The sequence below is a fragment of the Gigantopelta aegis genome, chromosome 3 (assembly GCF_016097555.1).
Source record: "Gigantopelta aegis isolate Gae_Host chromosome 3, Gae_host_genome, whole genome shotgun sequence".
Taxonomy (NCBI): domain Eukaryota; kingdom Metazoa; phylum Mollusca; class Gastropoda; order Neomphalida; family Peltospiridae; genus Gigantopelta; species Gigantopelta aegis.
In genome coordinates, this window is record NC_054701.1 from 85166267 (window position 1) to 85192981 (window position 26715).

A 26715-nucleotide genomic window follows, 5' to 3' on the forward strand; every position below is an offset into this window, starting at 1 on the left:
GAAACCTGTGTACCACAAAATATGATTCAGTACAATTTGTGGATTAAAACAAAATTCTAAAAATTAGTCCCGTTCAGTTTAGAAACTGAATATCTGTTTATACCATACCCTGTTGTTTACGTTATATTAAAATGTATACTGAAGAACAAAAAGAGAAGAAAATAAAAAGGAATTATTGATGAAACAAAATGAGCTGGGGTGTTTTTTCATAAGTCTCCTGGGTAGGATGCATTTCTTCCAAGAGATCGTCAACACAACTATGATCTCAAATGTGAATGAATGGGTTCTATATCCAACAATTCATTTCCACCAAGCAAACATGAACATGAAGGTGAAGTGGCTCGCAAAAGCAAATGCAAACTTCCTCTTTTGCATTTCTCTGCTTGATCTACATAGCAAAGTCCTAAAAAAAAAATTATCTAATGTAAAAGCTCAAGCTGTTGGTGGAAAATCTTTGCTGCTCATGTTTGCGATCAGTCACATTTGCATTTACTTGGTGGAATAATACTTAGGCCCTGTTTTACGAAGCAATCTTAGTGCTAAGATCACTTTAAGTGCATAGCTACCTTATACACTTAAGGTGATCTTAGAGCTAAGATCGCTTCATAAAATGGGGCCCTGTACAACAAATAGTTTTAAATTTCACTTCAACTTCAGCTGTACAGTATATGAAGAAAGTGGACCTTTGTTGTACCATGCATAAAGTAAGTGATTAACAAGGGAACCTCTGCAGTTACGTAGTGAAAACAGGACCTCTACTGTACAGTGCATAAAGTAAGTAATTAACAAGGAAATTTCTGTAGTTACATAGTGAAAACAGGACCTCTACTGTACAGTGCATGAAGTAAATGATTAACAAGGGAACCTCTGTAGTTACCTAGTGAAAACAGGACCTCTACTGTACAGTGCATGAAGTAAATGATTAACAAGGGAACCTCTGTAGTTACCTAGTGAAAACAGGACATCAACTGTACAGTGCATAAAGTAAGTAATTAACAAGGGAACCTCTGTAGTTACCTAGTGAAAACAGGACCTCTACTGTACAGTGCATAAAGTAAGTAATTAACAAGGGAACCTCTGTAGTTACCTAGTGAAAACAGGACATCAACTGTACAGTGCATAAAGTAAGTAATTAACAAGGGAACCTCTGTAGTTACGTAGTAAAAACAGGACCTCTACTGTACAGTGCATAAAGTAAGTAATTAACAAGGGAACCTCTGTAGTTACCTAGTGAAAACAGGACCTCTACTGTACAGTACATGAAGTAAATGATTAACAAGGGAACCTCTGTAGTTACCTAGTGAAAACAGGACCTCTACTGTACAGTGCATAAAGTAAGTCATTAACAAGGGAACCTCTGTAGTTACCTAGTGAAAACAGGACCTTTACTGTACAGTACATGAAGTAAATGATTAACAAGGGAACCTCTGTAGTTACCTAGTGAAAACAGGACCTTTACTGTACAGTACATGAAGTAAATGATTAACAAGGGAACCTCTGTAGTTACCTAGTGAAAACAGGACCTTTACTGTACAGTGCATGAAGTAAATGATTAACAAGGGAACCTCTGTAGTTACCTAGTGAAAACAGGACATCAACTGTACAGTACATAAAGTAAATGATTAACAAGGGAACCTCTGTAGTTACCTAGTGAAAACAGGACCTTTACTGTACAGTACATAAAGTAAATGATTAACAAGGGAACCTCTGTAGTTACCTAGTGAAAACAGGACCTCTACTGTACAGTACATAAAGTAAATGATTAACAAGGGAACCTCTGTAGTTACCTAGTGAAAACAGGACCTTTACTGTACAGTACATAAAGTAAGTCATTAACAAGGGAACCTCTGTAGTTACCTAGTGAAAACAGGACCTTTACTGTACAGTACATGAAGTAAATGATTAACAAGGGAACCTCTGTAGTTACCTAGTGAAAACAGGACCTCTACTGTACAGTGCATGAAGTAAATGATTAACAAGGGAACCTCTGTAGTTACCTAGTGAAAACAGGACCTTTACTGTACAGTACATGAAGTAAGTAATTAACAAGGGAACCTCTGTAGTTACCTAGTGAAAACAGGACATCAACTGTACAGTACATAAAGTAAATGATTAAAAAGGGAACCTCTGTAGTTACCTAGTGAAAACAGGACCTCTACTGTACAGTGCATAAAGTAAGTAATTAACAAGGGAACCTCTGTATTGGGTAGTTTCCTAGTGCAAACAGGACCTTTACTCTACAGTATATGAAGTAAATGATTGACAAGGGAACCTCTGTAGTTACCTAGTGCAAACAGGACCTCCGCTGTGAGCAGGTGTTGGTTACCCAGACACTCCTCCCGGATCTGTATGGCCCGGCGATACAGATGTTCTGCCTGGATCCTATCCCGTCTGAAATATACATGTAGATACATGTATCTCTATTATTACCACTACTTTTACTAACACTAAAACCTGGAGTCTTTAACAAACAGAAAAGCACATTCTCAGTCTGGTAAAATCTTCTCAGTTCCAGCTGTTTAACATAATACCTTTTCTTTAATTTGATGACTTTGATTTAGCACAAAAGCAAAATATATTTACATTAAATTTAATACCTTTTTAATTATTTGATTTAGTACATTATCATAAGAAGAGTTACATTTGATGACTTGATATACATATGTATATATATTTCAAATATAAAGCTTAGCACTGAATGTTAACCCTTTGTAACATAACAAAATATTAATGTAGGTTTTTTTTAATCTTATAACTTACCCATAATATCCACGTCATAAACTGTCAACAGGTCACTTGTTTACAATCCCAAAAGACCAGGACCCATATTCACAAAAAGGTGTAAATTTACGTCTACGACTAGCACTTACGTCTGCCCTAGATTTACGTTTACGTGCAAGAAGCACCTTATTCTCAAAGACAGTCGTAAATGTAGACGTAACTTAGTTGGACATAAATCCACGATTTAACACTCTCACCGGAGAAATTAAAAAACCCACATTAGAACGATGGCTACTGGGTAAATAACAAATGTGCAAAATGCAATTTCATTTGTCTTCTGCTAATAATAACATCGCGAACGGCGAACCATGACATTTTGGTATTTGTGAGGATCTGCGTTTTGGTACGAACATGAGGATATTTCTTAAAAAGGAAAAGATAACTCAGGAGAAATTGGCTGAGTCGAAAACATCCGTTTGATCACCAACAGAAATATGTTAAATCCGTGGGTGTTTGCCATCGCAAACTGCTTCAATTATTGGAAATGCTGCCAGTTTTCGTAAATAATAGTAAATAACAGTGATCGTGCTTGATTTATTATATGTATACAACTTACGTGCAGCGTTAGTTGTAACTGGAGGCACTCTTATGTTTATGTCCAACTTTACACGTAACTTACGTTTTCGTTGTTTCGTGAATAGCTCTTCAGTTGTAGATTTACGTTTACGTGTAAAACTAGGCTTACGATGTTTTGTGAATATGGGTCCTGTTCACCGAGTGTAACATTTTAACAAGATTTAGTTAAAGAGTGTGACGTCAAACTACATGTACATTTGTGCCAATCGTGATGATGTCATATTACCGGTGAAGGCAATTTTACAACATGATTTACTAAATAACAAATTAGAATGTTATTTTAGAAGTGTCATATGATAAACTACAATTCGCTACGTGTGTTTTAAAATGTAAGATGTAAAATATCAACCATGTGTAATTAATCGGTGTTCGTCTCGGCAGAGTCTCGACAAATACTGGTAACATAGACTTGGTTGATATTTTCTATGTTAAAAAAAATCTTGTGACGAATCCTCTATTTCTATAAAATTTAAACAGATTACACAAAACACCAACCCTTTGTACTCATGCAATGACAGGAGTTTTGCTAGGTGGTTGAGAACATCTGCCACCAAAGGGTGAGTTTTTCCAAACCACGTTTCTCGAAGAGTCAGCGACTGGCGTAGATTGGACTCTGCCCGATGATAGTCACCTTGCTTCAACCTACAATAAACAAATGCTGTATAACATACACACAACAGTACAGGGCTACAACAGGCACATGCTGTATGACATACACACCACAGTGCAGGGCCACAACAGGCACATGCTGTATGACATACACACCACAGTGCAGGGCCACAACAGGCAAATGCTGTATGACATACACACAACAGTGCAGGGCCACAACAGGCACATGCTGTATGACATACACACAACAGTGCAGGCCCACAACAGGCAAATGCTGTATGACATACACACAACAGTGCAGGGCCACAACAGGCAAATGCTGTATGACATACACACAACAGTGCAGGGCCACAACAGGCACATGCTGTATGACATACACACAACAGTGCAGGGCCACAACAGGCAAATGCTGTATGACATACACACAACAGTGCAGGGCCACAACAGGCACATGCTGTATGACATACACACCACAGTGCAGGGCCACAACAGGCACATGCTGTATGACATACACACCACAGTGCAGGGCCACAACAGGCACATGCTGTATGACATACACACCACAGTGCAGGGCCACAACAGGCACATGCTGTATGACATACACACCACAGTGCAGGGCCACAACAGGCACATGCTGTATGACATACACACCACAGTGCAGGGCCACAACAGACAAATGCTGTATAACATACACACCACAGTACAGGGCTCAAACTCAAGAACTTGTTAACTACTTGTTAAGAAAGGGAGGGGGCGGAATGTAGCCCAGTGGTAAAGTGCTCGCTTGGTGCGCCATTGATCAAGGATCGATCTCTGTCTGTGTGCCCAATGGGATATTTCTCGTTCCAGCCAGTGCACCAAGGCCATGGTATGTGATATCCTGTCTATGGGATGGTGCATATAAAAGATCCATTGCTACTAATGGACAAATGTTTCCTCTCTAAGAATTACCAAATGTTTGACATCCAATATCCAATGATTAATTAATCAATGTGCTCTAGTGGTGTCATTAAACAAAACAAACCTTTTTGGTTAAGAAATGACTTCGCCAAAAGCAAAATGCTCACCTACTGCGTATCTACAGCAATTTTAATACAGTACCTTTTACAAGCAAACAAAATTAATAATAAAATAAAACATTATTCCTTTAAAGCCGCACACCCTAGTTCCATCCAGCGAAAATAAATTATAATTTGGTTAATCTACAAACCTGTAACACACTTAGATCACATTTTTATCAAATGGAGTGAAAAAGCAGGTTTTATATCGATAAATACCATGGGAATCCCCATGTCCCAATTGCTTGAAATAATTTTGAAAGTTAGTATTCTGATGTCACCGGTAGATGTCGCTTGAAGCACAACAATGCCTACATCACGACAAATTTCACAGACTTGGGGTGCATTCCTTTCACCTCTCCTGGACATGTTCCAACTGTTCTGTCCTACTTGTATCCCCTCTCCAGATATCGTAAGACTTAGCAAAATCATTGGTTTTAAGGGTTTGTAACGTTTTGTATTGAGACACTTACTTGTCTGAACTTTATTGTTACTGAAAATGTTCACGAACTGTGAAGAAAAATCTCACAAACGAACAACAACAAATCGGATGTTGATTGCGCGAACCGTGCACGAGAAAACAAACCGAACCAAAATGATAACGGTCACATGGTATACCAACGTCTGTTACATTGAAATGGAAATATCCCCTCTAAAAATAGATTAGACCTTGTCTGCTCAACATTTTTTTCTCAGAGGCCCATGCCATTTTATGAAATACGAAAAATGCATTTTGTTGTATTATAAAAACCAGGATTACCAGGATTACCAAAAAACACTTCAGGTGAATGGAAATGTATATTCTAAATAATAAACGGTAAGTAAAGTGCAATTTTATTTGTGAAAAAATGGGTTTAATAGCGAAAAACAACGCCGTAATGGTTAACAACTAGCCGTAACTAGGGTGTGTCCCTTTAACCATGCAACAGTAATAACGTTTAATTTAGTGGCAAAAAGCTGCCATCAGTAAAAGCCCTGACCCTTTGACAATTCACATCACAGCTACAGCAATTGCTGTTGGTGTAGCTGTTAAGTTCAAATCCTGCAGCAGACCTGCTTGGAAAGGGAAATGTCAAATCTACCGTGGTGGACTGATCATACAATGGAGATCACACCAGCAGGCAACATTTTGTTCAGTATCTCACGTCGTGATTCACTAAGCAAGTTTTAGAGATCGCTACACAATTTTAAAAATTAAACAGTAGTTGTTAATCTATTTTCAATTGACTAGAAATATCACTAATGAAGATTTCCAAAACAAAATGTTCCCTGACCAGGCACCACCATGTTAAATGAACGGATGAACAAGACATTGGACAAATAATCTGGACAACCGTGCAGGGTTTTCAACAGTAGGAGATGGTTAGCTTCTTTCTCATCAAAGACCAAATAATCTGGACAACCTTGCAGGGTTTTCAACAGTAGGAGATGGTTAGCTTCTTTCTCAGCAAAGACCAAATAATCTGGACAACCTTGCAGGGTTTTCAACAGTAGGAGATGGTTAGCTTCTTTCTCATCAAAGACCAAATAATCTGGACAACCTTGTAGGGTTTTCAACAGTAGGAGATGGTTAGCTTCTTTCTCATCAAAGACCAAATAATCTGGACAACCTTGCAGGGTTTTCAACAGTAGGAGATGGTTAGCTTCTTTCTCATCAAAGACCAAATAATCTGGACAACCTTGCAGGGTTTTCAACAGTAGGAGATGGTTAGCTTCTTTCTCAGCAAAGACCAAATAATCTGGACAACCTTGCAGGGTTTTCAACAGTAGGAGATGGTTAGCTTCTTTCTCATCAAAGACCAAATAATCTGGACAACCTTGCAGGGTTTTCAACAGTAGGAGATGGTTAGCTTCTTTCTCAGCAAAGACCAAAGACAGTTTTTGGGTAGTGGTAAAATTCACAGGATTTTTATCTCTGTACATAATTAAATAGAATTTAATAATCTTATTAATAAAAAAAACCCTCAAAAGTGTACTGCTTGAACCATTTGATACTCTGAAAATGAAATCTTTATACACATGTAACAGTTTTAAAAAAAGGAACAAAGAAAACAAAAGCAAACTGTGAATTGTTTGTAGAAAATATTAAGCATGGCTTCTAGATTATGGTAGCCCCACTCCCATGGCTAGTGATATTTAATGTTGGGCTAGTAAATAAATACCATCATCATGCCCAACGGCTAGTAAAAAACTAAGTTGTTAAATCTTGCATTTATGTCTGTTTTGTAAATATGACTTTCCTGCCCCACGCACCTACCCAAATCAAAGGGGTTTTAAGCTATCCCTCTTTGGGTGACATACCTGCATCTAATTGTATTTATTAAAGTAGGGCTAGTGAATTTATAATCATGGCTAGTAAATTTTCTAAATCACCGATCCCATGGCTAGTGGATTTTTATAAAATTCTACAAGCCCTGTATTAAGACTACCTCAGCAAGCCCAGGTTGTACAAGACGGTGGCTGTTAGAGGAATGTTCTTCAAGGAATCATCTGTGTATTCCAGGGCTTCCTTCAGCAGTTCCTGGGCGTCATACAGTTCATCCTGTTCTAGAAGAATGCTGCCGTGGTGACATAGCATACGACCTGTGGTCAAAAACAAGAATTCCGCAGAATTAAATGTCTCGCCTACCATAAACATTTTCTGATGCACTGTGATGAACATTCATAGGTGCAACTATAAACCAAGTTTCATTGACCTATAGGATTTAGAGTTTGTAAGAAATAGATCTAACCGCAAAACTTTAACATTAAACATTATAACACAAAAGTTGACGAGACCAAAAAACCTATAGGACTTACAGTTTGTAAGAAATGGATCTAACCCCAAAACTTTAACATTAAACATTATAACACAAAAGTTGACGAGACCAAAAAACCCCCAAAGATAATACTTACAGAGCAGTTATAACTACAGTACACTATGGAGAAGACAGAGTATTTTATTCTGCTACCAGTGTTTGTATTGGATGATTACAATGGCTAATTAAAGCAGAATGATCAACTGCTAATAACAATTTATGCAGACACGTGAGCCGCGACTACCTCGTTTACTTTAATTCTTATTGTTAATTGCATTGTCATAGTCTATGACTCATAGAAAAAGAAATTAATGACACATGTACCGGTACATGTATTTATTATAAATATTGAGCTTACAGTTCTACCATTATAAAAATTTAACATTAAAATGTCATCATGAATCTTGTATCATGTCATACAACAAAAGGCTTGTGTGGTTTTTTTGTGTATAAGTTAGGAACAAAGAAGACTACCCCATTTGTTTTGTTGTAGGATAAAAACAATGATAGCCAAGTTAATATTGCAAAGGATATCAGCTTCATCTACATTTAGTTCAGGATGACCTGGGGAACTTGGCAAGCCTTGCACAGTTCTTCATTTTTACCCTCACAGCTACGATAAAGTCAACATGCAATGTCATTATAACCAGTTATTCTCTATTTAAAAAATATTAACTGAGAGTCTAGCATTTTAATGGTCTATGACATCGCAGTTATTTACTTTCAATAGGTTTACATTATAATTATAGACTTAATGGATCAATAAAGTTTAGCTAATTTTTAATCCAAAAATAAAAAACAATTCTGAAAAATGTATAATTATGTGGTATAATTGTATATATAGATTTACTAAATCAACTGCCAGCATATACATACATGTATTTATGTTTTATAACTGATTCAGTGGTGCTGAAAATGGAGGGAGGGGCATGACGTAGCCCAACGGTAAGGTGCTTGCCTGATGCGTGGTAGGTTTAGGATCAATCCTAGTCGGTGGGCCAAATGAGCTATATCTCGTTCCAACCAGTACACCAGTATATCAAAGGTCATCGTATGTGCTATCCTTCTGTGGTATGGTGCATATAAAAGATCCCTTGCTGCATTAGGAAAAATGTAGCAGATTTCCTCTGATGACTACGTGCAGAATTACCAAATGTTTGACATCCAATAGCTGATGATTAATTAATCAATGTGCTTTAGTGGTGTCGTTAAAGAAAAACAAAACAAAACTGAAAATGAAGGGTTTTGGGTTTGTTTTCTTCAAATATTGTAACATTATGTTTCAACCATTTTGAAAACAATATGAAAACATTAAGTTTATAACCTACTCACAATGGCAAATAATCAATAACATCTGCTAAATGCAATCTATGTATAGTGTGAGTGAACATGCTATTACTTTGTTTAACTTTAATATACTGTAATGTTCATGCATGATACTGAATGGCTTTTTAATTCTGGATACAATCAAGAACAATATCCAGAATTACTAGCAATGAAGGTAAGTAAAATAAATTATTACTAAAGTAGTGATCAGCAATACACCAAACCATTTTTTTTTTTATTATTATTATTATTTAACAAATGTTTAATAGAGAGACAAAAACTTTTTTTTTTTCTTCTTTTTTTTGGGGGGGGGGGGGGGGGGGGGGGGGGGTATTACAAACATGGATGATAAGATGAATGATGAAGGCACAGTATTTCCATTTCAGTATGGGACTACTTGACAGGTCCATGCTCCATGCTTGCTGTCAGTTGAGCTATCTCGGTATTACACAAGCCCGGGGTATATGGAAGTTAATGTTTGCCTGGTTATCATCCCGTGTGTGTTGTCATATACTCGGGAGACACATTCATAATTGCCACAGTTATGTGGTTGAAACTTGGTGCACTCACTCTGGGTTGGAGCTGGTACTGGCTGGATACAAACCTAGTACGATACCAGATACCAGCTGCAAGACCAGGCATACACCATGCAAAATTACTAAACATACATCTATTGTTATTATACTGAAACCTTTCATACTTTCAAACTTTCAAACATTCTAGCTTCTAGTTTTTCATCATTCATCATAAAAGCTAGTCATACTATGAAAATGGGATAATGCAAACAAATAATATTATAAGTGTCACTATGGTCAAAAATACATGTAATGCATACTATTTTTTAAGAAAACTTACCATCAATGTCACACTATACAGCTATCCACCCTGGTATAGTATTGTACTCATAAAGAAAGCTATATTTAATGAAGCTTACGGGTAACAGTTGTACATGAACATCATAGGGGTCATCTCAAAAAATTATTTATGTTTCTGCTAGGACAATCATAATTATTTAAAAAAAATTAATATCTAAAGTATTGTACATGTATTCCTAATATGTTTAATGCAATTGTTGTTTTTTTTAAACAAGTGTTTGTCATCCAAAATTAATAAGGTTATGTATTCAAACATTTTATTTTTGAAAATTAAGGATCTAGTTATAAATTAGTGATCCATCTTTTCTAAAATATACATCTTTGAATGTATGAGATTTCTTTTATTCAATTAATTATAATTAAATTTCTGTTACATTCATTACAACGTAACATCATCCGATTGGTCCAGACATAGCAACGGGAGTTTGTTCATTTTTCGATGAACGTAAAAATTACGTTGTCAGGGAACGTCATATGTGATGACGTCATTTTATATGGGCAAGTTGTCTTAATGAGCGTTATTGTTTATGGATAAAAAATAATTCAAAATAAAGTATGATGTTTTAGTGTTATTATTAGCATGTATGATTCAAATTTAATTATAAGTATTGTCTGTTATTTCTTTTACGTTCATCTGGGTATGAACAAAAAAATCATCTGCAAACTGTATCGTTCTCACATAAGTTGATTTTTTTTGTTCATACCTCAATGAACGTAAAAGAAATAACAGACAATCCTTAAAAATTTGAATAAAAAATATACATATATCTGCATTATACCTACATTATATGTGTACATAAACCTACTTTTGAAACACTGAAACGACCCCTTCAGCTATGGTATATGAATATGAGACAGAAACAAATGAAGCATGACAAAGGGTCTTATTATAACATATTAACCAGCCGTGATCCAGTAAATAGGTATTGTGTTCTTAGCTTGAGGCAAAAATTAATCCCATGATCCCCCACACAGTAACACGAGATTGATAATAAATAATATGAAGCTGTTTCATTTACAATCATGTACTCTCTGATTGTTGCATACAGCAGTCCGGCAACCGTGTTAACAAAACGTTTAAGGGTTCATGAATCATTACACATTCAAACTGAGACTTGAATACACTTCGTGTTCCTGTCAACTTTATTTGCAGGATCAATCAATCAGTTCAAGAAAAAAATATATATACATGTATATATGAATTAAGACTTATAATACTGATTCATAAGAAAAGATAAAACTGTAGCACATTGTCTTTTCAAATTGTTCATATAATCATATACAGGTATAAATCAAATTATGTATTCCAGCAATTAAAAAGAAAAATGTAATTTTGTTTATTGACTGACATCCACAATAACATTTAATACATGTATATCAGTTTGATCTTAAAAAGCCACTACATTTAATATTTGTAGTTACATTCAACATCTAACAAATGCCAATGGCAGGTCATGTTCACGTGACCTTTCATATTCAACCAATCAAACAAGAGTTGACAAAAATATGCCAGCAGCTCAATGCATTTGGAATACAGGTGCCTTGTCCAGTTCACCAACTGGCTAATGGGTTTTGCACATGCTATTCACTGGCTCATATATTGCAATAAAACCAATATTTAGTGGAATTAATAAAAATTCTAATGTAACTGTCATATAAGCCTTTTTGCCATTGGTTAATTTTCGTGATAAATTGGACGATAGATGTACACTGTCATGGGCAACCAGGATTTATCACGATGAAAAAATTCCAAAAACTTGTCCGATATGCTATCACTTGGCCTCATGTGTGGTGTTTTCATTAGTATATTAATTCTGTGCATTCCACTGTATTTAAACATTGTAATAAGTAATTTTCCAAAATATTACTAACTTCATATCAAAATTATGTTATTGTTCCTATTTTGTTATTGTTTCGTGCATTGTAATTTTTTTAAATATATTGCGTCATAATTTTACTTACTACAAGTGTTTTCATTGAAGTAAGTAAGGAGAATAGATAATTAGGGTTTTAAAACTTGTGGGATTTCTTTAATTAAAAAAAATTAAATTGCTTACAGAACCTCCTAATAGGTCTAGTATTAGAATAGGGATAATATCACTGTGTTTCATTGTTAAGGATTTATCACAAAATGTTTGGATTTAGGGACTCGATATCGTCTCGTCCCTAAATCCAAATTTTGTGATAAATCCTTATAGTTAACAACGAAACACAGTGATATTATCCCCTAAATGTACTATAATTCCGTCAACTATCATTAATCCACTTTCCTAGACATACAGCACAGATATCTGTGTGATATTTGTTTGTTCTGGACAGCATGCTTGAATCTTAATTGAAAGTCAAAATAATATTTTTTGCACAATATACAGATTTTCCACTATGGGATTTAGTTTCTTTTGTCAGGTAACCACAAGCAGGTAATTAGTTGACTAACTTCTAATTGAATTTAATAACATTATGTAATTGCAGTCCTTTGATTTTTGCTTGTCAGACAGGCAGTAATGAAACCAGATAGACCATCCACATTTATGCACATCAGTCTTGATTTTGTATTTTACAAGAATACCTCCTACTGTACCTATTAGCTCGAAAGTGGTACATTGCTTGCCTGATACACAGTCTATTGGATCAATCCCCATCGGTGGGCTCATTGGGCTATTTCTTGTTCCAACCATGCAGTGCTACACAACTGGTATGTCAAAGGCCATGGTATGTGCTACCCTGTCTGTGGGATAGTGGGATAAAAGATCCCTTGCTAAATTGGAAAAATGTAGCGGGTTTCCTCTCTAAGACTATATCTCAAAACTACCAAATGTTTGACATCCAATAGCCGATGATTAATAAATCAATGTGCTCTAGTGGTGTTGTTAAAGAACACAAAGTTTAATTGTTTCCAGAGGTTGGTCCCAGGGTGGACGTGCCTGAATCACTAGTGGTATATGGGAACGTTAATAGAGTTCTACTCCTCTACCACTGAACTACAGTGTACATCCTGCCTCACACATAGAAGACAAACTTTAATTGTTTCCAGAGGTTGGTCCCAGGGTGGACATGCCTGAATCACTAGTGGTATATGGGAACGTTAATAGAGTTCTACTCCTCTCAACTACAGTATACATCCTGCCTCACACATAGAAGACAAACTTTAATTGTTTCCAGAGGTTGGTCCCAGGGTGGACGTGCCTGAATCACTAGTGGTATATGGGAACGTTAATAGAGTTCTACTCCTCTACCACTCAACTACAGTATACATCCTGCCTCACACATAGAAGACAAACTTTAATTGTTTCCAGAGGTTGGTCCCAGGGTGGACGTGCCTGAATCACTAGTGGTATATGGGAACGTTAATAGAGTTCTACTCCTCTACCACTCAACTACAGTGTACATCCTGCCTCACACATAGAAGACAAAAACATGGAAGAGACCAAAGATTAAACAAGCTGAGAATGCAAGAATATTAAGTCAAAGCTTGTTTTGTTTAAGGACACCACTAGAACACATTTATTTATTAATCATCCATTATTAGATGTCAAACATTTGGTAATTTTGACATATACATGTAGTCTTAAAGGAAACTTCTATATTTCATCTGGATGGAGCAGGGAAAAAAAAAGAATCCGAGAATGGGTCACCCGAGGGGTTTGATCCTACAACCCACGCACCTCAGGTAAGCATTATACTAACTGATCTAGATTCCACCACAGAACATTGAGACATTGAGAATGAAAGACTGATCTAGATTCCACCACACATCAATAAGACATTGAGAATGACAGACTGATCTAGATTCCACCACAGAACATTAAGACATTGAGAATGACAGACAAGACAGAACACAAAGTCGAATGCATGTGAGCAAGCCTCTGCCAAGATTTGAACTCATTTCCTTCATCTTCAGAGTTCCAACTCTAGGACACACAACACATTGCCTACTAGGGTGGGCTAGTTAGTCACTGTGTTAAGATAACTCAAACTACTTACTTGTCAGTTTACGAAATTCTGGCCGGGCTAGTTAGTCACTGTGCTAAGATAACTCAAACTACTTACTTCTCAGTTAATGAAATTCTGGATGGGCTAGTTAGTCAGTTAAGATTCTGATAACTCAAACTACTTACTTCTCAGTTCAAAAAATTCTGGGCGGGCTAGTTAGTCACTGTGTTAAGATAACTCAAACTACTTACTTTTCAGTTTACGAAATTCTGGCCGGGCTAGTTAGTCACTGTGCTAAGATAACTCAAACTACTTACTTCTCAGGTTACAAAATTCTGGGCGGGCTGGTTAGTCACTGTGTTAAGATAACTCAAACTACTTACTTTTCAGGTTACAAAATTCTGGGTGGGCTAGTTAGTCACTGTGTTAAGATTCTGATAACTCAAACTACTTACTTCTCAGTTTACGAAATTCTGGCTGACTTGTCAGTTCGTCATCAGCGTCCATTACATCGACAATTATTTTCAGCGCCTCCCTGTAGCTAGTCTCCGCTTTCCCCATTTTAACTCCAGCGAGATTTATGTCGCCAATCACTTCAAGAGTCTTAGCACGCATAACCAAGTGGTCCAGTGACAGAGGGTAGTTCTATTTAGTAAAAAAAATTACAATTTTTAAAATTAAATTTTCATTTTCAGTACATACAAATTATGATTCTAGTTGAAATATATATATTATTTTTTAATATGAAAAATATCAATTTCAACTGGGCCTTCATCAGTAATATGACATCATCATCATTGGCACAAATGTAGTTTGACATCATGCACATTAAGTAAACAAACCACTGACATCAAATGGTTAAATGGTTTAATACGCTAAAATATTAAATGCTATTGTCTTTATGACATGAGATGCTTAGGGAAAGTTAAGGAGAGATTCTGACATATTACTCTCTTCAGAAGAAACCATTATATTTTCCACTAGAAGCAAGGAATCTTTTACATGCATATTGTGTACATTGTATAAAACAATTTCTCTCTTTTTAAAATTCATAATTTGTGTAAAGCACATGAATTCAATTGAAGAATTTGCCACATGGATGTCCGAAGTAGGATGCAATTACCTTGTTGAGAAATGTAATCAGTGCAGACAGGATCTTTTCAGTGGACTCGCTGTAACCCAGCTCCAAGAGCAGCTGTGATGCGTGCCACGCGAGGATCACCACTTTCTTGATTCCATTTTTAACATTCAGAACCTTTCCATCTCCTGTCAGAATCAAACACTAATACTTGGTAACAATGATACTTGGGAAGAGAGATACTTGGGAACAATGATACTTGGTAACAGAGACACTTGGGAACAGAGATACTTGGGAACAATGATACTTGGGAACAGAGATACTTGGGAACAGAGATACTTGGGAACAGAGATACTTGGGAACGATGATACTTGGGAACAGAGATATTTGGGAACAATGATACAGGGGAACAGAGGTACTTGGGAACAGAGATACTTGGGAACAGAGATACTTGGGAACAATGATACTTGGGAACAGAGATAACTGGGAACAATGATACTTGGGAACAGAGATACTTGGGAACAGAGATACTTGGGAACAATAATACTTGGGAACAGAGATACTTGGGAACAGTGATACTTGGGAACAGTGATACTTGGGAACAGAGATACTTGGGAACAATGATACTTGGGAACAGAGATACTTGGGAACACCGATACTTGGTAACACCGATACTTGGTAACAATGATACTTGGTAACAATGATACTTGGTAACACCGGTACTTGGTAACAATGATACTTGGGAACACTGGTACTTGGTAACAATGATACTTGGGAACACCGATACTTGGTAACACCAATACTTGGTAACAATGATACTTGGTAACACCGGTACTTGGTAATAATGATACTTGGGAACACCAATACTTGGTAACACCGATACTTGGTAACAATGATACTTGGGAACACCGATACTTGGTAACACTGATACTTGGTAACATCGATACTTGGTAACATCGGTACTTGGTAACAATGATACTTGGTAAAACCGATACTTGGTAACACCAATACTTGGTAACAATGATTCTTGACAACAATGATACTTGGGGAAACCGATACTTTGTAACAAGAAGTGGAGGAAGTTACTAACAACTAACAAAACAGATACATGTAGCTTATCTGAATGTCAAAACAAATGCCAACTTCTTTTGTGAAACCAATGTGAGAAAAATTCAAGTAAATTTATAATACATAATGGGAATGCAAGATTTTGGCTTTAACAAAGTAAGAAATATAATTTACCTGTTATAAGAAGGGAATGTTTTTGACTTTCTGCGATGAAAAATTGACTGTCTGTCATTCCTTGTAGACCATGCTCAAATGACTGCAAGTTCAAGAAAAAAAGGCATTCTGAGAATACTGCTAAAGTAATACATGTCTCCTACTGGGCTAATTTTGTTTTTATATCTCCTAACTTCAAGGGCCATAACTGTAAAAGAAATTGTTAAATTGCCATGAAAGTCAAACGTGATCTGTATGAGAACTTGATAAAGCTATACACAAAATTTCAGCTCAATATCTTAAGGCAATGCAAAACAAAAACAGCTAGGAAAACAAATTTTCATATCTTATAAGTTCAAGGTCCATAACTGTGTAAAAAATGGGTAAATCACCATGATAGTAAAACAATTTTTTTATTTGTAACAGTACATGATAAAGTTATACACAAAATTTCAGCTTAGTATTTCAAGACATTGTGGATTTTTCCGGAAAACTATATGTAACTATATGTGGGACAGCTAGACAGAAGTACAGAGATGAAACCTATAAACATTATGATGGTATTCTGTGTCAGTAATTACAAGAGAGATAAACATGATGATCGTATTCTTTAACTGTAATGACAATAGAAACAAGCATTACATGTCCCTTACCGAACCAAACAATTTTTCGTATCTCCTACAATTAAGGGACATACCTTTGTGAGAAGTGGGTAAAACACCATAAAAGACAAACTATTTGATCAGTAACAGACATTGCAAAACAAAAGTCCGGAAAACTAAATTTTAAATCTCCTAAGTTCAATAAAAGTCAAACTTCATCAGTAACAGTAAATTATAAAGCTATACAAAAATTTCCAGCTCAATATCTCAAGGCTTTCTGGAAAAAAAAAGAGTCTGGAAAACAACTTTTCACATCTCCTAAGTTCAAGAGCCATAACTGTCAAAAATGGGTAAATCACCATGAAAGTCAAACTTGATCTGTAACAGTACCGGTATATTATAAAGCTACACAATAAATTTCAGCTCAATATTTCAAGGCATTCTAAAAAAAAACATCCGGAAAACTATATGTGGGACAGACACATGGATGGACACACAGACAGAAGGCCGGACAGAGAGACAGAAGGACGGAGGTGAAACCTATAGTCCCCTCCAGTAGGACCGGTAGGGGACAAATAAACACAATGGTATTCTATGACTGCAATTACAAGAGAAATACACAATATGAGGGTATTCAATTTATACAGCTTGCCACAAAATACATACATGTCGGCATGCAAACACACACTCACACACACACACATATGCACAAACATACAAGATTTAAATACAGTACCTGGTACGGACTTCCACATATTTTCTTTCTTCTAAACTCAGTAAAACATTCATGGCAATCCACCTGAAAATAATAAAAAATGAATGTCAGTATTTACAATATGAAAACCCAGAACTAAAACATTTTCAGAGCTGTAAAAATCATTGAACTTGGAATGATGACTAGCTGTTTAAACTGCAAAAATGTATTCAAGGTGATAAAGTCTGTACCAAAATTAATTTGTCCAAAATAATGGTTCTCAAATTAATTATAAACATGTTGACTACTAAACTAATTGACCATAAATCCAATCAAATATTAAGCCTTAACCAGCTTATCTTAACTAGAACACGTCGCTGCATTTTGTAACTTCTACAACCTTTTATGGGGTCGTGGTTACCCACTCCCCCTTTTTCTCTATCAAATGCTCTCTCACACACATACACACACCACAAACACACACACACACACAAACACACACACAAAAACAAACAGACACAAAAAAGTTAGGTTAAATGCACTGTATCAAACTTTGCCAAACACTTGATAAAAAAAAAAAAAAAAAAAAAAGACAGACGAAACCAGGTGTAAGATTTACCGCACTTTCTTCATCATCTTCAATGGGCTTCTCTTCAATAACAGTCAGGCTGCTGAGAACTGATGGCGACTGTTAAAAATAAACATTACAGTCAAAAACTCTGTATTTACATACACAGTCAAATGTCCTGTATTTACATACACAGTCAAATGTCCTGTATTTACATACATAGTCAAATGTCCTGTATTTACATACAGTCAAATGCCCAGTATTTACATACACAGTCAAATGTCCAGTATTTACATACAGTCAAATGTCCAGTATTTACATACAGTCAAATGTCCAGTATTTACATACACAGTCAAATGTCCAGTATTTACATACACAGTCAAATATCCAGTATTTACATACACAGTCAAATGTCCAGTATTTACATACAGTCAAATGTCCAGTATTTACATAGTCAAATGTCCAGTATTTACAGTCAAATGTCCAGTATTTACATACACAGTCAAATGTCCAGTATTTACATACAGTCAAATGTCCAGTATTTACATAGTCAAATGTCCAGTATTTACATACAGTCAAATGCCCAGTATTTACATACAGTCAAATGTCCAGTATTTAAATACACAGTCAAATGCCCAGTATTTACATACACAGCCAAATGCCCAGTATTTACATACACAGCCAAATGTCCAGTATTTACATACACAGCCAAATGTCCAGTATTTACATAGTCAAATGTCCAGTATTTACATACAGTCAAATGTCCAGTATTTACATAGTCAAATGTCCAGTATTTACATACACAGCCAAATGCCCAGTATTTACATACACAGCCAAATGTCCAGTATTTACATACACAGCCAAATGTCCAGTATTTACATACACAGCCAAATGTCCAGTATTTACATAGTCAAATGTCCAGTATTTACATACAGTCAAATGTCCAGTATTTACATACAGTCAAATGTCCAGTATTTACATACACAGCCAAATGCCCAGTATTTACATACACAGCCAAATGTCCAGTATTTACATACACAGCCAAATGTCCAGTATTTACATACACAGCCAAATGTCCAGTATTTACATACAGCCAAATGTCCGTATTTACATACAGTCAAATGTCCAGTATTTACATACACAGTCAAATGTCCAGTATTTACATACACAGTCAAATGTTCAGTATTTAAATACAGTCAAATGTCCAGTATTTACATACAGTCAAATGTCCAGTATTTACATAGTCAAATGTCCAGTATTTACATACACAGTCAAATGTCCAGTATTTACATACACAGTCAAATGTCCAGTATTTACAAATGTCCAGTATACACACAAATGTCCAGTATTTACATACACAGTCAAATGTCCAGTATTTACATACAGTCAAAAGTCCAGTATTTACATACACAAATGTCCAGTATTTACATACACAGTCAAATGTCCAGTATTTACATACACAGTCAAATGTCCAGTATTTACATACAGTCAAATGTCCAGTATTTACATACACAGTCAAATGTCCAGTATTTACATACACAGTCAAATGTCCAGTATTTACATACAGTCAAATGTCCAGTATTTACATACAGTGAAATGTCCAGTATTTACATACACAGCCAAATGTCCAGTATTTACATAGTCAAATGTTCAGCATTTAAATACTAAGTCAAGACTCAAATGCTCTGTATTTACATAGACAAAAAAAGAAAGAAAGAAAGAAATGTTTTATTTAACAATGCACTCAACACATTTTATTTATGGTTATATCGCATCAGACATACATGTATGGTTAAGGACCACACAGATATTGACTTAAGATGAAACCTGCTGTAGCCACTTTATGGGCTACTCTTTTCCATTAGCAGCAAGGGGACTTTTATATGCACCACCCCACAGACAGGGTAGTACATACCACCACCCACGATATACCAGTCGTGGTGCACTGGCTGGAACGAGAAATAGCCCAATGGGCCCACTGATGGGAATCGATCCCACACCGACCGTACATCGAGCGAGCGCTGTACGACTGGGCACTCAATTGTTTGTATTTACATGCATACACAATCAAATGCTCAGAATTTATATACACAGTAAAATGCTCAGAAATTATGTACAGTCAAATTTCTTATGTTCTCTATTTACATAGTTAAATGCTGTGTATTTATACAATCAAATGCTCTGTATTTAAATACATGTCAAATGTTCTGTATTTATATAGTCAAATGTTCTGTATTTAAATACATGTCAAATGTTCTGTATTTATATAGTCAAATGTTCTGTATTTAAATACAGTTAAATGTTCTGTATTTAAATACATGTCAAATGTTCTGTATTTATATAGTCAAATGTTCTGTATTTAAATACAGTTAAATGTTCTGTATTTAAATACATGTCAAATGTTCTGTATTTATATAGTCAAATGTTCTGTATTTAAATACAGTTAAATGTTCTGTATTTAAATACATGTCAAATGTTCTGTATTTATATAGTAAAATGTTCTGTATTTAAATACAGTTAAATGTTCTGTATTTAAATACACAATCAAATGCTCTGTATTTAAATACACAATCAAATGCTCTGTATTTAAATACACAATCAAATGCTCTGTACTTAAATACACAATCAAATGCTCTGTACTTAAATACACAATCAAATGCTCTGTACTTAAATACACAATCAAATGCTCAGTATTTGCTTTTACTTGAAGGCATATGGTTTGATTATTTAACACCTAATATTAAATCATGTTGTTCGGTAGCAAGAACTTGTTTACTATAATGACACCTTTCATGCAAATTGATTAAGATGCCAACCAATTGGTAATTCTGACACGTATACGTAGACTTCAGAGGAAATCTGCACCATTTGTCCACTAGCAGCAAGAGATCTTTCAAATGCATTTTCCCACAGATAGGACAGCACATACCATGGCCTTTGATACACCAGTCGTGGAACTCTGGCTGTGATGGAAAAAAACCTAATGGCTCTGCTGAGAAGTTTCGATCCTATGACCCAAGCACCTCAGGTGAGTGCTCTACCATCTGAGCTAAATCCTGCTTTATTTAACAACACACTCAACACATTTTATTTACAGTTATATGGCGTCGGACATATGGTTAAAGGTCCACAATCATGGCACATTATTAATACACAGTATATACAAAAAATACATAAAGGTTACATTATTAAACATAAAAAACAAAAATATCACCCCAATTATTAATAAAGCGACTTTTTGTAAAATGCTTCGGGAAAAAATACTGATCCAATCGATTTGACCCGCATCTGACCTGTGACGCAGCATCCGGTGAATTCCACTCATTCATTAGTAGGTTAGCATGGCGACAACATGTAATGATTTTTTGGTAAATAGCTCATTATTATCGGACATTAGTTTGGACATTTTGGACTTGTCACATTTGTCTATTTATTCTAATGCTACCTCAATTGGTGAGGAAGAAGGAGAAAATCTGTTATGGGTACTTCCCTATCAGTTTGATCTGGAGTACACCGACAATGATCTGGCGAGTCAAATGCGGTCAGCCTATTTGCAGCCCGGAGCCCGAATGTTACCCGGAGACAAAAACAAAGCCCGAATGTTAATGCCGAGGTGTACATTGTTCATATTTGGCACAAAGATTCACCTCAACACGATGCATTTATATATGTTAAAAAAATAAATGTAGAAAAAATATTTTTTAGAAAAAATCGCATTAACATTCGGTAGGCCTATCTATTTTTGTCTTCGTGCGATGTTCGGGATTTCGTTATGTACAGCCCGAACATGAAAAATGTGATTTTTTTTCTAAAAACTATTTTTCCTACATTTTTTTTTTTTTAACATACATAAATGCATCGTGTTGAGGTGTATCTTTGTGCCAAATATGAACAATGTACTCCTCGGCATTAACATTCAGGCTTTGTTTTTGTCTCCGGGTGACGTTCGGGTCCAGGCTGCAAATAGGCTGAACCGGAGGGTACAAGCATGGGACCAAAGTTTTGGTGCCATTCCCATCGACCATCTTAGATAATTGTCGTAATCCCCAGGTGTGAAGTGGTCACTGCAAATGGTATCCCATCTTGACGATCCTTTCCAATACACACGTGTTTGGTTTAAGAACCGCTTCCATGCAAACAATGTCTGTTTGTTTTTCGGAAAAATATGCAAACTTCTTTTGCCTTTAACTGCAGCTTTTGTACATCCATACACCAAACATTGATTCACCATGTTTCACATTTGAAAGATATCTTCAAAATAACATTCCACACATACAATTCAATTCAACAGAATAACATGTTTGCGTTTTAAAAAAACATGTGTTCCACTTCCATGTAAAATGTATGAAAGGCTGCGAATCACGCTTTCATGTTATGCCGGTTAGCGCGTCACGGGGTCACGTGACTTAACTCTTGGAGTTCAGAGGCTTTTTGGCAAGCGATGGGAAAAACGCGACTTTTTATTGCGAATATATTAAAAACGGGTAAATTTTTAAAAATTTATTTTACTGATACTTCATATATATTGTAAAAGGTATACGTACATGTAGATACCAAACAATAGTGAATTATGTTTTTGATAAATGTAGACCTTTAAGGACCACACAGATATTGAGAGAGGAAACCCGCTGTCACCACTTCATAGGCTACTCTTTTCGATTAGCTGCAAGGGATCTTTTATATGCACCATCCCACAGACAGGATATTACATACCACGGCCTTTGTTACACCAGTTGTGGAGCACTGGCTGGAACGAGAAATAGCCCAATGGGCTCATCGACAGGAACTGATACTAGATTGATTGCGCATCAGGCGAGCGCTGTACCAGTGAGCTACATCCCGCCATCCTGTAGCGGTAAAACACTAGCCCAAGGTGCAGTGGATCACAGGATCGATCAACCTTGGTAGACAAATAGTTTTCCACCATTCAAACAAGAGCCTTATGACCAGTACATCAAAGTCTGTGGTATGTATTGTCATGCCTATACTGGAAAGTCAGGGCTTAGCTCTGCCACTTGCCAAATTCGCCAATTGTGAATTTTGATAACAATTAGTAGATTTTAGTTTAATTTGGCGAAATAATTTCATTTAATAATTAATATGTTGTTAGAAAATAACTGGGTTCCTGCAATTTTTAAAGTTTAATAGATAATTTGGTGAAACATTCTGCTCAGCTGGAAAGTGCATATAAAAGATCCCTTGTAGGAGTAGTCAATATATGGAGGCAGTGTGTTTTCTCTCGTTATCTAGACCAAGTGTCAAAACGACCATCGGTTTGACACCAAACAGACACAGTTTATTAAAATTAAAATGTGTTGTGGTGTCATTAAATAAAAGTTTCTTTTACTTCTGTATTAAAAGTATCTGGCAATGCAAAAATAAAGTTCTAATTCTTTTATTCTGACTTGCTGCATTGTAAGATGTTTCTGACTAATAAAATCTTTTAACAACTAAAATTACATATTAAATATATTTTCAGGTTTAGAAGATCAGTGTCTGTATATTCAATGTGTTTCTGATCGACCTAATATTTGCAAGAAGCCCAAACTGGATTAGGTCTCCCAATAATTTTGTTATAATATAAATAAATATTTGGAAATAAAAATGAAGTATGACATAATACAAAAACTAGGACGATTTAAAAAATATATTTAATATACAGCCACTAATATTTTATGCAGAAAGATATGTTTAATATGTATAGTCGTTAGTCATCAACATATTAACAAGAGAAGCAAGCTCAGGATAGTCCCTGTACTTATTAACTTAACTTTAAATGATCATTCATACTTACCAGTTTAAATGTGATGATGAATTATTTCCCTTAGTCACCTGACAGGTGGAGAACAATAAAAATAGATGAAACTCACATGAAGATATTTCCGATTTTACCATGAGATAAAATTCAATTACAGTAATCTTAAAAAAATAAAATAAAACTAATTAATTAAAAAACCATGGCGTTATTGGTGATATTACCTGGATACGTAAGTCTCAATTAAACCCATATCCATGAATAGTGACAGGTATTGGTGATATTACCTGGATATGTAAGTCTCAATTAAACCCATATCCATGAACAGTGACAGGTATTGGTGATATTACCTGGATATGTAAGTCTCAATTAAACCCATATCCATGAACAGAAAGAAAGAAAGAAATGGTTTATTTAACGACGCACTCAACACATTTTATTTACGGTTATATGGCGTCAGACATATGGTTAAGGACCACACATATTTTGAGAGGAAACCCGCTGTCGCCACTACATGGGCTACTCTTCCGATTAGCAGCAAGGGATCTTTTATTTGCACTTCCCACAGGCAGGATAGCACAAACCATGGCCTTTGTTGAACCGGTTATGGATCACTGGTCGGTGCAAGTGGTTTACACCTACCCATTGAGCCTTGCGGAGCACTCACTCAGGGTTTGGAGTCGGTATCTGGATTAAAAATCCCATGCCTCGACTGGGATCCGAACCCAGTACCTACCAGCCTGTAGACCGATGACCTGCCACGACGCCACCGAGGCCGGTATATCCATGAACAGTGACAGGTATTGGTGATATTACCTGGATACGTAAGTCTCAATTAAACCCATATCCGTGAACAGTGACAGGCATTGGTGATATTACCTGGATACGTAAGTCTCAATTAAACCCATGTCCGTGAACAGTGACAGGTATTGGTGATATTACCTGGATACGTAAGTCTCAATTAAACCCATGTCCGTGAACAGTGACAGGTATTGGTGATATTACCTGGATACATAAGTCTCAATTAAACCCATGTCCGTGAACAGTGACAGGTATTGGTGATATTACCTGGATACGTAAGTCTCAATTAAACCCATGTCCGTGAACAGTGACAGGTATTGGTGATATTACCTGGATACGTAAGTCTCAATTAAACCCATGTCCGTGAACAGTGACAGGTATTGGTGATATTACCTGGGTACGTAAGTCTCAATTAAACCTATGTCCGTGAACAGTGACAGGTATTGGTGATATTACCTGGATATGTAAGTCTCAATTAAACCCATATCCATGAACAGTGACAGGTATTGGTGATATTACCTGGATAGGTAAGTCTCAATTAAACCCATATCCATGAACAGTGACAGGTATTGGTGATATTACCTGGATATGTAAGTCTCAATTAAACCCATATCCATGAACAGTGACAGGTACATGTATTGGTGATATTACCTGGATATGTAAGTCTCAATTAAACCCATGTCCGTGAACAGTGACAGGTATTGGTGACATTACCTGGATACGTAAGTCAATTAAACCCATATCCATGAACAGTGACAGGTATTGGTGATATTACCTGGATATGTAAATCTCAATTAAACCCATATCCATGAACAGTGACAGGTATTGGTGATATTACCTGGATACGTAAGTCTCAATTAAACCCATATCCATGAACAGTGACAGGTATTGGTGATATTACCTGGATACGTAAGTCTCAATTAAACCCATATCCATGAACAGTGACAGGTATTGGTGATATTACCTGGATATGTAAGTCTTAATTAAACCCATATCCATGAACAGTGACAGGTATTGGTGATATTACCTGGATACGTAAGTCTCAATTAAACCCATATCCATGAACAGTGACAGGTACATGTATTGGTGATATTACCTGGATATGTAAGTCTCAATTAAATGTAAGTTAGCCTCTATTAAACCCATGTCTATGAACAGTGACAGGTAATGCTGATATTACCTTTACATGTAAGTTAGTCTCAATTAAACCCATGTCCATGAACAGTGACAGGTAATGCTGATTTGCCTTGTAGCCACGCGCTTCCAGAAACTTCCAGTACACCAACAGATCTCGCTTGTTAGAAGGGTTGTTGCCACTTTTGCTCACAAAGTCGAGAAAATAGCTGAATAAAAAATTAGATATAATAATGCTCACAACACCGAGAAAATAGTTAAATAAACAAATTAGATATAACAACTCTCACAAAGTGAAGAAAATAGTTAAATAACAACTTTGTTATAATAATGCTCATAAAGTCGAAAATAGCTAAGTACAAAATTAGATATAATAATGTTCACAAAGTCGAGAAAATAGCTAAATAAAAAATTAGTTATAATAATGCTAACAACATTGAGAAAATAGTTAAATAAACAAATTAGATATAATAACGCTCATAAAGTCAAGAAAATAGCTAAATAGAAAATTAGATATAATAATAAATGGTTTTGCTTTTTTCAAATGTCAATACGGCATGGGACCCTTGGCGTATGAAGATAATTACTTGACAGGCACTGCAGGTTCTAGGTATCCTGGATCAGGTGATTTCAAGATACAAAGTCATGTACAGGGGTAGTTTGACAGCAAGAGTGGACAACAGCCCTGTCAAGTGGTCTCATACCAAAAAGGAAACAATGCGGTTTCACCATTATCTTATTATCATCATCTATATATACTACTCAAAAGAATTTAAGGGTTAAAAATGTATAACCAAATAAGTTTCAGAGTGTATTAGACTGATGATGTAAACTACACCAAAATTTTTATTTATTGTTCCATATTTACAAAAAAACACAAATAAACGTCACTGTATACAAGAAAGT

General features: G+C 35.8%; 1 protein-coding gene across 3 annotated transcripts in view; it reads right to left on the minus strand.

Moving 5' to 3' along the window:
* Nucleotides 1-26715, minus strand: part of LOC121369221 — a 73126-nt gene that overhangs the window by 10541 nt on the left and 35870 nt on the right. For all 3 annotated transcript variants that reach the window (XM_041494163.1, XM_041494164.1, XM_041494165.1), the window contains exons 9-17: nt 25856-26018; nt 18171-18239; nt 17594-17656; nt 16277-16358; nt 15080-15222; nt 14412-14601; nt 7454-7607; nt 3853-3999; nt 2285-2391 (exon numbers count right to left, since the gene is read on the minus strand). In XM_041494163.1, the coding sequence (XP_041350097.1) occupies nt 2285-2391; nt 3853-3999; nt 7454-7607; nt 14412-14601; nt 15080-15222; nt 16277-16358; nt 17594-17656; nt 18171-18239; nt 25856-26018 (1118 nt within the window). The remainder of the gene's footprint in view (nt 1-2284; nt 2392-3852; nt 4000-7453; nt 7608-14411; nt 14602-15079; nt 15223-16276; nt 16359-17593; nt 17657-18170; nt 18240-25855; nt 26019-26715) is intronic.